Here is a 15,668-nt window from a genome sequence, read left to right as displayed (position 1 = left end):
ATGGTAGTGTACTGTATGTTCAGATGAGACAAAAATGCAGCTTTTTGGATATGCACATCAGCACAAGCAGCTTGATGTCAGAAGGATTAAGCATAAGTTGAAAAGTACTTCTTGCTCTATTGTGAAATATGTTTGGTGCTGTTTTGCTTACATGGGTGCTGGGACCATTATGAAGATAGGTGGGATCATGAAGTGCATAAAGTACAAATACATTTTGACCACAAAGCTTATTCCAGCTGCCAATTTGCTTCAGTTTGGCTGCAAATGGACCTTCTGGCAAGATCCAAATCACATGGACATCCAAATCAGCAAAAACTCTGGTAGTGTTCTGGTCATCTTTGATCTGAATCCATTTGACTATTTGTGGTCAGAAAAAATTTCTGAAGAATCTTGAAAAGCTGAGCATGGAAGACATGCAAAAGATTCCCTGCCAAGAAGTTCCACAAATTCATACAAATTTTAACACTTAGAAGTGCTTTTCTTGCAAAGGCAGAGGCATAAAATATGACGTGTATTTTCTTGTTTTTTTTTTTTGTTTGTTTACAGGAAAATAATTTAATAAGATAAAACTACTATTTTGGGGTGCCATTTTTACTACAATACTGTATATAATTTCTCAAATTAAAATGAGCTAAAATGACTATTTTGGGGTGCCATTATTACTACAGTACTGTATACAATTTCCAAAATTGTTTTAGCATGAAAATCACCTCTGTATTTCTGTATTTGTATTTTAAAATATACAGTCTCTTGCTCTTACTGTGTCAGAATTGATAATACAAGTGGACATCATATTAATAAACTGACAAGCTAAACTATTACATAACATGCTAACAGCTGGTAAGCTAGCAGCTAAGTTTTAACAATGTTTCTACGATGGTCATTTCTAAAAACGGTCAGTTTAGTTTCAACTCTGAATGTCATTTCCACGATTAAACTTGCATTTCCTGAAATGAGGTGACACTTACGCAGCAGACAAACAAAAGGCAGGCAGTTATAATCAATGCCAGAACCCAAAAGGTACTGGCTGCAGGCTGTGTATCAGTGGCTTGCGCATACACAGAAAGATATTGCAACCTTATGCCTGTAAGTCTGAGAAATTTTTGTTTCAAATGAAAAGCACACAGACTCCGAGACCTCAGGAAAGACTTCATGGTTTTATCAGCTCAAAAAGTGAACATGCTACAGGCAGACATTAGAAACTGCAGTCTGTCCCCTTCCCAACCTTCCACACTCTCAGGGCATGTCATGTTATTCTGAAGGAATACATATGATATAAGGTATGGGATATTTTCAAAATTACACACAAAAAAAAATAAATATATATATATATATCTTAAAGACCTGGCAACCACAAATTTGACAACATCACAAAAGGCATCTGGGCTTCAGCTAATTTGCTCTCAATTTTCTCTGGAGTTCTTGCTGGATCTTTGAAGTAATGTCTGAAAAGAAAACAATGTGCTAAGATTCAGGAGAACACCAGAAATGCTTGTGATTCTGAGCATATGGCTTTAAATGTTACAAAAATCATGCAGATATATAAAAGCAGTGTTCATAATACAGTTCAAATGCAACCTTTGCATAAAAAATAACTGAATATTAGAACTGCGGAAATTACTCAGTAATACTTCCACTATTGCCTTTAGTAGATGTTATCAGTTTTTATTTTGAATTATTCATGACACAATATTAAACAAATATTTCATTCTTACTAAATGACCTAATTTGTGACAAGTTTATGGAGTTAACTCGGGATTCCTATTTTTTGGATCTTTAGGATAAACTTGTGATTTATGACTTGTTTACCTTCCATGAAATATTTTTCATTTGATCACAATTCCCATTTTTTACTTTTTTTCAGATAACATAAAAACTAGATTCTCTGCCCTCCTTTCCTAAACTATTGGTAAGGGGAACTCTACTGTAAGCAATCAGGACAGTCCTTAAAGCCTAAATCGTTCGCACCCTGTACATAAACAGCTTGTGAATAAATTAAGTGGTTTCAGGACCTTGTCCGGCGCATGAATCTATGGAAAACCTTTGCCACATCCATCCGGGACAGTGACGAGTAACTGACATATCTGCTCTGGACAGCACACGAGGGTCATTCTGGAGAAGGATGACAACCCACACTTGCTTGTGCATTGTACTGTGCAGGGGACACAAATCAGAATGGGACGCCCCACACACCTCACTCCTCTTCCCTCGGGTCATGCCATATTTTCTGTCTCTTTCTTTTCCCCCTCCTTTCTTTCTCAACCAGCACGGATTGAGTTGCTCGCCATGTTCTGGACGGTGAACGGTGAGATAAAAAAAAATTTTTTAATGGCTGCATGACACCGGAAACAAGCAAACAACCGTGTGAAGTCACTCGAGTTCACTTCCATACTGGCTGTGGAACAAGGTTCATTCACATCTTTAGAGCAGAACACTGCAGCTACACCTACCCATGTCAGCCCACATAATACACCTTAAAGGTTCAGTTAATGAAAAAAAGCCGTTAAGAAAACTGAAATAAAACCTTGTTAATTACATGGCCATTTCCACCCCAGAACAATGTTTTTACTGCCACTGTAAGTATCCTGCTTTACCTGAAAACCTAAGCTAGTCAGCCAGCATTTTATGCATGCATCAAATAAGCAAAGCAATAATGCAAAACCATGCAGACACATTTGTCCAAATGTAGGCTGACGTACTGACTGCATTGCACACAAAATGAAGTACATCTGTGCAGTACAGATTTACTCCAGTGGCAAGCAACCTGATAAGCAAGACTTATGAGAGTTACTAGGCCAAAACAATTGATCATGTTATCCTAGTTCTTAAGGTCATCCACTGCTTCAATTCATCCATAAAACAAATGAAAACACACTAAACCCTTAAAACAAAGTGTCATCCAAAAGCACTGACACAAACAAAATTTTGGCATGGGAAAAGCTTATGTGGTTTTCTTCTTGCCAAATGACGGGACAGCCTGTTTCTCAGCAAAAGTGAATGTGCTACCAGTGCCTTTGACTCTTTGAAGCAGCAAGCACACAGGCAGACCACCATGACCATCCTCTCAGAATGGGCTGAATTCCTGCCTGTTTCAGACAGGTGCTGTTCACTGGATATTTAACATAAGACATCACTGGAAATGCCTCGGCAGGTTGTACGATGATAGACAGTGAACATTACACCTTTACAAACAAAGCCATTTCTCATACTCTCAGCATGAGGAGTCCCTCAGATACGGGGCCACAGCCGGCCCTAGGAGTTTGGTGGCCCTAAAAAAAAATCTGTTCAAGCAAGGGGGGAGTTCGCTTGGTAAAATCCTTCTTACATTAAATTGATATTTCATGTTCTGTTGCCATTCGATTTAAAATGTATACCGCTATTTCCGTGATAGGGGATGAATAACGTAATTATAAAAATAATGTTATTTACCTTAGATAAACATTGGATCGTGTGGCCCCCCCTCGTGGTCGTGTGCCCCCCCCCCCCCCCCCCCCCCCCACCATCCCAACCGCCCCACCCCCCCACCACAGCGGTTGTAGCCCTAAACAACCACATAGAGCGTTTATGCCACGGGCCGGCCCTGCAGGGCCAGGGGGGGCCAGGGGGGGCCCTGGGGGTTCATGCATTTATGAACTCCAGTAGAGTATCTGCTCTACTCCTCATGTGCCCCCCCAGCCCCACCCCCCCACCGCCCCAGGCCCCCCCAGGCCCCCCCCAGGCCCCACCATCTCAGCAGACTCACTTCTCCCTGGGATTCCACAGTTTCGCCTGGGGCTACACCTAACCAACACGTCTTCGCTTCCAACACCCTATTCCCCCAATTACTTCTTCTCAGGGGCTTTCCTGCATTAATATGTCTTAGCCCAGCTGCCTAGAAGTATTTTTTCAAGCCACCTAAGACACATATAGGAAAAATCAGGCAAAAATAAAAGGAAAAAAATAAGAAATGGTCTGTGCAGTTATTGGTATAACTTGTTCATGAATGATACTGCATTTCATGTTTTCAAAGTATTGACTGCTTTCAAGTTTACATGTAATCTTATACATGCTAAATTAACTTTGAATCTGCTTAATTGTATAAAAATATGAGACAGCAGACAGAGCGCCAAAAACCATGTGTGCCACTGAGACGTCTCAATAGAAACTGCCTACCTTCAGAAATTTCACCAGTTTGTGTGTCTTTATAGGGCAATTGTCGTTTTATTTAAGAGGTATCTGCTGGCTTTTGACATATATTTATAGATAAGTATGCAATGTAATTGTACATAATTCCGTGATAATATCCGAAATATGTGATCTCTTTACAATGGAATGAATGGGAAATGGTTCAGGATTTGGCAATTCGATTCTACTGTAATGTCATTAACCTACACTGTTTTTGCCTATATGTGCAGATTGAACTGAAAAATAAAATTCTGAAAAATTTTATTGCATGGTAGAAGAAACATCAGTGACAAAAAGGAATTTTAAGCATTCTTTGAGTGAATTAATAAAAATAGTTTAAATACATCAAGGTGGCATTTGTGCAAATTTGTTAAGTTCAATATTAATTAGGGTGAATATTGTACCCTACGTAATTAGTGACAAAAATTTAAAATGTATTTCAAGACATACTGCAATTCCAAAAACCTATATTCCTTACAATGTGTTAAGCTTTCATAGGCTATATCCCCTTCGCCCCCACCCCCCATTCTGGCACTTAAAAAGTGCAGATCTCCAATACACATTTTAATTGTCACCTTTTAAAATGTTCATTTCTTATAGTCTACATCTCAATGCATTGTGGTGGTCTCATGAAGACTTCACAAACCTAAATGTAGCTATTATGGAGACAATGGATCCAGTAGGCAGTGGCAGTAAATCCAGACCAAGCGCAGCTGCGGTCACGCAAAGTCACCACCTAAAGCCTGCTTTGAGACAGGAAAAACCCTGTTTCTAATCAACGAGGCGGGACAGGTTAAAAAATACCGGCTGACAAAATATGCGGTATGCCAATCCGCAGCTCAGAGCAACATCACCGGGGCCAAGGTGTCGTCCTGCTTTTGTGCAGCACAGCAAAATCTATGCATTTAATTCCATCCAGAGACATCACTACAAATTGGATTTTCACGTGCTGTATTTTTTTTTCTTCGAAGGCGGGCTGTCACCACTCCTGCCATCAGCCCACCCAAACTAGTCTTTTTTCTGCCCCTCCCACACTCTGCTTATTGATATGCATGCATGTGGGAGTCTGTAGCGAAAAGCGACACAAAAGACTGAGAATGTTGCCTGTGTTTGTATTATCCTGATAATAACAAGGTTCACAGTGCCTAAAGCAGGGTAGAGATCATCAAACAGCTGTCAGCCGACAGACTTGTGCCCATAAGTGTGCCAACAGAAAATTAACATTGATTTAAACCACTGACTGATGAACCACAAGGGGGAAGATAATATCTGCAGAACAACAGCAAAGGCAGCAGTTAAAACAGCATATATTAAATGTTAGTAAAGCACTATAACCTATTGTCATTAATGGTTGTTGTATTATAGCTTACTCCTCGGTGAAGACAGTTGTGGAAATCATACAACCTTCCTACATGCTCGTTCAGTGTAACAATCCAGTATTAAAACCAGTGAAACCTGGCACTAATGCTACTCGCAGTGCAGGTACAGTGTCACTAACGTAAGCTTTTTTCAGGAGAACATTATAATTCTTTGCTCATTTTTGCTGTACTGATTTTGAATCATGATTTCAAATGCCTTATGAGGTACTTTACTTTACATACATGACAAAATGACAACTATAATAATAATAATAATAATAATTATTATTATTATTATTATTATTATAATTATTATTATTATTATTATTATAACCATAATAATAATAATAACAGTAAATAATTGCACATAGCTAATGCACTTCAATATTTCTTTTTACTACAGAAATTCTAGCACATAATTTTTAACACACGTGCATAAAATTTAGTCGGACCATGTTGTCCGTTATTTAAAAAATTATTATAATAACAAATAAAATAAAAACATCTAAAACATAACTATTAGCCTACTCCATAAAAGCCATTTCGATCGCGTAAACGTATTTCTAATTTTGCTTAGCGACGAAAACTACACCAAGCGGTTGTGTCGAACTTTTAGTTCATGTGAAGAAGCAAGAACAAGTTGGTTTTGTTTTGATTTTGTGAAAGCCATACTGTGTACGTCGCCACTGTGAAACCGAAACGGCTCTATAAATCATAATGATTAAGTTACCAAACTTACCCACCTCCTACCCTGTACATGTTCGCTGCCATCTTCCACCTTGGCACTAACAATAAACAAAATGTGATTGCCAAATGTTAAAGAACATGTAGCGGCCAGGCGATTTCACTTAATGATGCCTGATTACCCATTGTATCAGCTTGGCTTAGTGACTATCCAAGAGAAAAATAAACGCCTGCAGACGCTTTAACAGTTATTATTCCTATTATTTGCATTATTTTGGAAGGGGTGGGCGGTTATGGTTTATTCTACTATCCTTAACTGCGTATCTGCGGAGACAGTACACCACGTTCTGCGCTCGCTTTATGCTAACGCTTACGTAGGATCCCAAGTCCAGCCATCCTTACCCTGTATTAACCCTCCCGCTCCCACATGAGACCATTAAGATATTTTAGATGCAAAAAAGCATATTCTGATGTAGCAAAGGCAATAGCGTCGCTGCACTTACTAAGGGATACGCCATTTTTAAAAAGAGAAATCCTCCTCATAGAAAATCACAAATAGGCAAAGTTATGCGCGAATAACTTCTGATCTTATCCTCCTTTTCTAATGAAACAAAAAAGAAAAACACATGAATGTAAATATCAGGAAATAGAAGCTGATTGTCTATCCTTTGGTCTCATATTCATCTTTTGATCTCAAATCTCGGCGGCACACTGGTGGAGTGAGGAGTGCTGTCGGCTCACAGCGAGAAGGTCCCACAGTCCAAAGACAAGCAGGTAACAGTGCTGTGAAAAAGTATTTGTCCCTTTCCTGATTTCGTCTATTGTTGCTCATTTATCACACTGGATGGTTTCAGATCTTGAGGCAAAATGTAATATTAGTCAAAGGGACACACAAAACACGTTTTCAAAACATTATTTAATTAATTTAATAAAACTGTTATCACCCAAGTGTCCAGTCATCTGTCTGTGAACTGAAGGTGAAGTATAACTGGGTTATGCAACAAGACAATGATCAAAAACACAAAAGCAAGTCCACGTCTGAATGGCTGAAAAGAAACCAAATGAAGGTTTTGGAGTGGCCTAGTCAAAGTCCTGACTTGAACCCAATGGAGATGCTGTGGCAGGACCTGAAACCAGCAGTTCATGCTTGAAAACCCAGAAATCTGTTTGAATTAATGCAGGTCTGAAAAGATGAGTGGGCTAAAATTACTCGACTGCAATGTGTGAGACCGATATCAAATTATAGAAAGTGTTTGTTTGCCATTGTCGCTGCTGAAGGTGGTGTAACCAGGTATTAAGTTTAAGATGGAAATTATTTTTTTGTATGGGTGATATGTGTGCTTTCCATGAAATACTAATTTTTAAAATGTGTTTTCTGTTTACTGAGGTTCCTTTTGTCTAATATTACATTTTGTCTAAAGATCTGAAACCATTCAGTGCAACAAATATGCAACAATAGAAGAAATCAGGAAGGGGACATTCATTTTCACGGCACTGTTTGGAGAGTCTATTGCCCATTGTTATGAGTGTGTGAGTGAATGGTGTGTCCAGTGGTGCACCTGTCCAATGCATGCTGGGAAAGGCTCCAGCTCTCCCACGACCCTGACCAGGCATAAGCGGGTTACTTAATGGATGAATCGATGGGTGGATCTCAGATCCAAATGTCTTTAGTATACTTTAAATATTGGCAACAGCGTCAAATCTTAGAAGGGCATAGCTGTGGTTTGCCGACACCAAGACAAGACCTAGAAAGCACATCCATAGCTACGAGACATGCCCCTTTAGCTAAGTGAAGATAGCTGGATGTCCAAATATAGTTCATAGGTTGGGTGGGTGTCACAAAAAAAAAAAAAATTTCAGGAATTTTGTTCCATCGAGTTGGCGACTCTACTGCTCGAACCTTCTGACAGATGAACACATCTGACTAAGGCCATAGTCAGGGCAAATGTTTAACTGAGGTCATGAGAGGGGGAGCTGTTGCTTTATGTTTTTTGATACATATTAATTGATTTCTTGAAATCTACAGCAATACCTTGCATCTATACTTGCATGCACTGTGCATGTAAAAGCAATACAATATCAATATTAAGGTGTTGTTCCGAGGTTTCTATGCAGTGGTAAGAAAAACCATAACAATGATAATGAAGCATTAGCATAAACAGTAACTTCTCAGTGTGCATTTTCCCACACTGACAATTGAAAAAGAAAAAATGATGGGGCTTGTCATGTAGCTTTCACATGTTGGTAGGGTACCTCTGAGATTTAGGCCTATTTTGCAAGAAGCTGCAGAAAAGCATCTGACTGATTAAAATGTGAGAAGCTAGAAACTGTGAATGCTTGGTGAAACTCTCCGCTCATCAAATTCAGAGCTACACTTTGTATAGTGTCAGTCTGGTAAGGATAATGTCTAACACACTCATGGGAAAAAGACGGAAAGAGCAATTTCTTGCCAAGACGCCTGATGAAATTTGTAGTGCCATCTTTTGCCCTAGCATTTCAAAAAACGAAATAATCTTGCAGGACAGTTAAACAATGAGTGCATATTAAATAAAATTTACCTGAAATTATTCCAGAATTTCTCATCAGGAATTGTGATGAAGGTCCAGACTGTATGCATACCTAATAACATAACATAACATAATGACAAGAACAGGCCATTCAGCCCAACAATGCTCGCCATTTTCCTGACTAAATTAGTGCTCTGATTACCCACAGACTAAATAGTATCTAACACCGTATCAAGCCTAGTCTTGAAAATCCCCAGAGTTTCTACCTCTACTACGTGACCTGGCAGGCTATTCCATACATTGACTACTCTCTGCGTGAAAAAATATTTTACTGTAGGCTACCATTTCATCCCAACAATGCTCACCATTTTTCTTCCACTAAATGGTATCTAGTGCTCACTGTTTACCAACAAACTAGATAATATCCAGCGCTGTAGCAAGCCTGGTCTTGACAACCCCCAGAGTTTCTGCCTCTACTACATGATCTGGCAAACTATTCCACATGGCGACTGCTCTCTATGTGAAGAAATACTTCCTAATGTCTGTGCAGATTTTACCTTTTGCTCATTTCCATTTCAATTCCCTTTTATGAATTTAAAAGCCTCAATGGAATTGGCCATAAGTCTCCTTTAACTAAGCCTGAAGAGATTAAGTATCTTAAGTGTTCCCTCACAACTTTTATCTTTCATACCAGGAGCCAATTTAGTTGCCCTTCTTTGAACCTTTTCCAGGGCCTCTATATCTTTATTTTAGTGTGGTCCCCAGAACTACACATAGTGCTCTAAATGTGGTCTGACAAAGGTAATATATAACATACATATAACTTCCTTGGATTTATATTCAATATTTTTACTATATATCCCAGCATCCTGTTGACCCTTTTTACTGCTACAACTATTTGATCAACTATTACTTTTTCAAACTGAGAACATTCCAGTTTTTTCTGCCCATAATCCTGTCTTACGCTTTTATGTCCCACATGTAGAACTTTACAACTTAGCTATATCGAATTTCATTTGCCAGGTTTCCACTCATTTCAGGACTCTGTTTAAATCTTATTGGATTACTTTAGTATATTCAAAACTGTTAACTAAACCTCCCAATTTTGTATCATCTGAAAATTTAACCAAATATGCTTTCAATGTCCCTGCCAAGACTGTTTATGTGAATAAGATTGCAGATACAGATGCCAATATTGATTATGAGTCATTGATTGGGACCAACATAGGTAAACTGTGGATATGTGACAGGTGAATAGGATGGACTGCTGATATCTATGCTGGTATTTATCTTGTCCCAGAAAAAATGTTAAAAATTTGGCTCCAAACAAGGAATTCTCAGTTTGTGTGTGTGCGTGCGTATGTGTGTGTTTGCTTGGTACAGTAATACTGATATTAAACAATGGCCAGGTGCATGCAGTTTGACAAAATGCAAATCCTCATTGCAACATGGATATATCACTCAAAACATCACAAACACTGAGTAAATCGAAGCGTCACGTTTTCTGCTCCGCATTACCTCGTAGGTTACGAAAGCAGCGGAGAGCGCTCCTGTCTAGCCGTCGCCATTAGAAGCAGAGCACAAGACTACCACAGTGATGCCCTCGTTTCACCCTGATCTTTTGTTATAAACGGTGGCACGATCATTATATAACAGACTAGAAGACGGATTTTATCTATTCTCAGACCAGTCAGTGACATCCGTTTTTGTGATTATATAGAACACCGTTATCCTACTATGGCTTTATGTTGAAATTTAAAAAAATGTCAATTCGTGGGGTAATATTATTAAAATGATTCAACGTTTACAAAAAGAGACATTAGCATTTGACTAAAACACTGGAAAGTAATAACGTGGTGCTGGAAATAATGTGTTTGCTTAGCCATGCATTCGGTTGTTCTTATAAATAATAAAAAACAAACATTTCTATTCGGTAAACTGGGAATGCGTACATAGCCTGTAGTTAGCCGATACCACGCATTCGCTGAACCGCAAGCTTGATACATTGTAATGCCTCTCTGTGTGGTTCCGTCAAAGGAATAATAAGGGGGAAACTAACATATATACAATTATCAAATAGAAAGGTTAATGCTACCGTTTTATAAGCATGAGCAAAACGATTTTTCCTCAATGAAAAAGTTGGGTAAGGCAAAAAAAATATCTATTCAAAAAACTGCCAGCAGACCCGCTAGATTCACCCCTCCCCCTTTCCAAACCCCCGTGCAGTTTTGGAAGCATCCAAACTTACCCACCTCCAACCCTGTACATGTTTGCTGCCATCTTCCACACTTAAATATATGTATACAAATATTATTTCTTTTATTTTTACAAAAAGTCCGAACTTGAAAGCCTCTGAACTTATTTCCTTTTCCTTTTGTAGTATCCAATGCTACTATCGTTCTTCACCTGCTACAATATGCTACCCCGTACGTTGCATTAAACACCGAACATGAATTTTTTTTTACATGTTATTTATTTATTTATTTATTTTTTGCGTGTGTCTCTGTGTCCCACTGTCTTTCCCTACTCTCCCCCTTCTGTCTCTGACGTCGGACCCATAATCTTCGACAATCTTGAATGCTTTAACCCTTCCAAGGCATGAATCACAATCAGCCCTCAATAATTTCCAAAATGTTAATCGACCAACAAACAATAATGCAGGACCAGTAGGGACACTCTGAACGCCATTTCACCTATTTTTGTTTCAGCCAATGTACTGTTGCACATGCTGTGGGTACACTGACTTCAATTTTTTGAATGTGTTAACTTGAAATAACAAATGTTGATAAACGACACTCGAACGAAACGTTTTGTTATTGTGTAAATATTTCTCTTTGGTTATGACACAATCGCTCCCACAGATGACAGTTTGTGTGTTTCTATATTCGCAGAGCTGCCCAACAATATTCCATAGTTCCTCTTCAACATCAGTCGTCCACAGCATCGTGTAACTGCACTACTAGGCAACTACATGGAATAGCCTATGTCGACATTTCCCTTTTGATCCAAGCGTTTTAAATATCAAAAAGTCTAGAACCATTATATTTTTCTATAACAAGTTTCATGCTTCTTATTTAATTCTTTCATGCTCTGCTTACTCGAACGGAAAAGACGCTCGTGTGGTTGAATTAATTCCATGCCCAAAATTTGAGCACATGGGGTTAATACGAGTCCCGCAGTTCACGCTGACGTTCTACCATAGGTGAGGTTTGAGCTGCACACAACAGAAATTGCTCAGTGTTATTTATGAGAATACATAAGAATGACTTATAAATCAATTTCTTCACAACTGACTCGAAATTCCGTTTCATACTCATCACAATCAAAACATTGACTCTGCAACCATAGTATTTAATAGAACAAAAGGCAGCAGGGGAAAGTCATTACCACAGGAAAAAAGACGGCGTGGATGAATATGATTATCGTAAAAAAAAGTTGTTAAATGGCCCTTTTCTTCTTTGCAAGTGATGAGGCTGTGATCCGTCCGCGTCTATATGGAAATAAAGTAGTACCCACTGGCTCGGAGTCAATAGTCATCCGGGTATCAATGTAGAGAAGAGGCCGAGTAGAGCTGATCCATTGAAATCTGCATGGTTTCTATTAGAGGGCGGGGCTACAGACCATCAGCAAAAGCCAGCCACCCACCCAGCCGCCCACCCCACACACAGCATGCACACACACGCACACAGTAAGCGCCAGCATACCATCAGTGTACCGGCCAGCCTCAGTTCATTGAAAGCACCAAGGGGATCCTTGTCTGAAACACTGGTGACTTTGCCAGGGATAAAATATGCTTGTGAGATGGTTGTCTTCCAGGTTGTGCAGTTCAGCTGATTGTAAAATCCAAGCCTGCAGTTGAGCAGGAGTAGCTTAAGAGGTATTGACACATTTGGACTTAACTTTGCATCCATAGTGTTTCCTACAGAAATCAATGTGCGTAGTGGAATGCAGTCCTTCAGTGTGCACTCATGAGCAGAAAATCTAATGTTGTCAACAGCACATATATTAGCTTTAAAACTCTTTTTGTTTGACTTCTCAGGCAGTTCCTGCAGCAAAAAGAAGGTCTAAGAAATGATATTTTAGGACTCTTTAATCAGTTCTAATCAGATAATGACACTGGGCCAAATCACTGGTGTTAACAGACTAGGAGTTTTCACAAACAATTTACTGGGAAAAATTCCTTTGTAAGATTGCATGACAACCCTGCAAATCACCAATAATTTCAAATAAGTTCATTGGTAAAACAGCCAGCAAGCACATTCTCCATTTTTAATGTGTTAAAGCATCAACCAAACAGGTTCACAACACAGTGGGTCTTGCTGCACACTGTACATTTACATTATTGTATACAGTATAGGAGGGTAAACTCTTAAAATTACATGTTTCCTTCATTAAAGAGAAACATGCAAAGATGCATTCGTGCATCTGTAAATCACTCTTGCATTTTGACTTACCGTAGAAATTAAATTACTTCGGATACACCAGATTATACGGAGCGCTTTATGAAACGTATTCTCGGTAACGTTCCAAATAGTTTCTACAGCTGCAATCAACCAATACATTCCGGTTCCAAAGATCAAGTTTGAACTTGGACGACCCCTGGCGGTCAGAATACACACTGTCAAAATGTTGTGTTTTCTCCCATCAGATGAAACAGTGCGGTAAACATAATGTTACAGCACACCCTAATGGCAAAATGTGTTAGTGCATGCTCCCCAAATGGCCAAAGATAACTGGGGTTTAATCCTTAATGAAACTGCAGCTCAGTTCGAAGTCAGTGCCAAAGGGGAAAAAAATGTGTATATATGGCTTAACAAATATCATCAGTCTTTATTGTGACAGTCTGATTCTAAGTATAAATACCATTTACAAAACATCACAGGATTTTCACCATATGCACAGTTCATGTACACCACCATCACAGAACTGGACTTGCAGAAGCACAAATCAGGCATTGTATTTTTTTTTTTTTTAAAGGTTGTGTGTTTAAGCTGCTCTTTTGATTTGAAAGTGGCATTTAGTCAACCATTTAATTTGGTGGCAAGAAGGTCATGTAGGCGGGCAGCTTTCTGGGTACAGCAGAAAACCAAAGCAGACGCATTTCAGGGGTACAGGAAATCAGATTTGCTTAGCAGAACCCTCAATGTGGAACGAGTTATGCAAGTTACCTAGTAACCTTACCTAAGTAAACATTACCGAGTAGCTGAATATTTCCTGTTCTGCCCAAGTGCCTTGCTTGAGGATTTAAAAAACCCAACAAGGACACTTGCCTACATTATGCATTATGGTTGCAAGTCTAGTGTACTACCCACAATGCCACACTACTTTCTGGTCATGTGAACAACCTACTCTAAAAAAAAGCCCTAGCTTGCAAGTCTGTGGAGAGATGATGTAATATAAGGCCAACTGCATGCAGCTGAAGCATTTTCACCAAACATATTGGCTGGCTTCGTAAGCAAACTAACTCTCCATGTTGAGGGCTGAAACAAGCCTAAACAGCTCATTTCTTAATTTAATTACAGAACTACAATTTCCTAAAACCCAGCTGTAAAAAAACACACCGCTGGTCTGAAGACAGTTTAAAGCACTGGCTGCAACTGAAACACTTGCTGTCTAGCACAGTGGCAACACATCTCGAGGTAACCAATTCTTTGCAAGTTGGTCAGGATGGGAATTTAACCTCATGATTTAAGTTCGTATCAATGTACAAATGGCTCAAAGACATTTTCCATGAACGGCTTTAATTCTGACTTTGAATTTTCAAGTTCTGAATGATGGGTTTGGATATAGACCTTAAGTAATGGTGTTCCACCAAAGGTGCCATTCTCAGTGCTAATCATGAGCGTTCCGAACATCATCTTCACTCTCATCTGATCTCGGGGCAGTTAAAAGCAATCAAACAGTCTGTCTGTCATACTGAGCTGTGACTGGATCTCAGAATGGAAGCACCAAAAGAATACAGATGTTTGTTGCATGCAGAACTATAAAAGTCCTATTACTTTACTGCTTAGCAGAAAGTTCTAACACAACAGCCGGTCTGGACTGCACTAATATGTTTGCTATTATTTCAGCAGCCCCTGTCCCTTCTCTGTACTGAAACCAAGCTACAATGCAAACTCAAACACAGGCCTCTGTGGAGCCTATACTGAAACCAAGCTACAATGCAAGCTCAAACACAGGCCTGTGTGGAGCCTATACTGAAACCAAGCTACAATGCAAGCTGAAACACAGGACTCTGTGGAGCCTATACCAAAACCAAGCTACAATGCAAGCTCAAACGCAGGCTTGTCTGCAGCCTATACTGAAACCAAGCTACAATGCAAGCTCAAACACAGGCCTCTGTGGAGCCTATACCGAAACCAAGCTACAATGCAAGCTCAAACACAGGCCTGTGTGGAGCCTATACTGAAACCAAGCTACAATGCAAACTCAAACACAGGCCTGTGTGGAGACTATACTGAAACCAAGCTACAATGCAAGCTCAAACGCAGGCCTGTGTGCAGCCTATACTGAAACCAAGCTACAATGCAAGCTCAAACACAGGCCTCTGTGGAGCCTATACCGAAACCAAGCTACAATGCAAGCTCAAACACAGGCCTGTGTGGAGCCTATACTGAAACCAAGCTACAATGCAAGCTCAAACACAGGCCTCTGTGGAGCCTATAATGAAACCAAGCTACAATGCAAGCTCAAACACAGGCCTGTGTGGAGCCTATACTGAAACCAAGCTACAATGCAAGCTCAAACGTAGGCCTGTGCGCAGCCTGTACTGAAACCAAGCTACAATGCAAGCTCAAACACAGGCCTGTGTGGAGCCGTCAATCCTAGAGCACTTCATTAAACAATATGAGCAACAATGGCCCATTAACCAAATCAAATGAGATCACATTAAAAAAAACTTCACGGACAGAATTGGGCTCCCTTTTCCTGTAGTGTGTTTTTTCTTTTGGCCTTC

At 39.5% G+C, this 15,668-nt stretch overlaps 1 protein-coding gene across 8 annotated transcripts in view; it reads right to left on the bottom strand.

The window, feature by feature from the left end:
* Positions 1 to 12,496, bottom strand: part of LOC118210442 (metastasis-associated protein MTA1-like) — a 67,842-nt gene extending 55,346 nt beyond the window's left edge. For 2 of the 8 annotated variants that reach the window (XM_035386640.1, XM_035386645.1), the window contains exon 1: positions 10,966 to 11,285. In XM_035386640.1, coding sequence (XP_035242531.1) covers positions 10,966 to 10,993 — 28 coding nt within the window. In that variant the 5' untranslated portion in view covers positions 10,994 to 11,285. Of the gene's footprint in view, positions 1 to 6,261; positions 6,545 to 8,764; positions 8,826 to 10,965; positions 11,287 to 12,100 lie in introns of those variants that run through there. The other 6 variants (XM_035386644.1, XM_035386643.1, XM_035386648.1 and 3 more) reach the window with 6 other exon arrangements.
* Between the last annotated feature and the right edge of the window lie 3,172 nt (positions 12,497 to 15,668).

This window comes from Anguilla anguilla, chromosome 12 (genome assembly GCF_013347855.1).
Source record: "Anguilla anguilla isolate fAngAng1 chromosome 12, fAngAng1.pri, whole genome shotgun sequence".
Classification (NCBI taxonomy): Eukaryota; Metazoa; Chordata; class Actinopteri; order Anguilliformes; family Anguillidae; genus Anguilla; species Anguilla anguilla.
The sequence above is the reverse complement of the archived record's forward strand: the minus strand, read 5'-3'. Positions and strand labels throughout refer to the sequence as shown.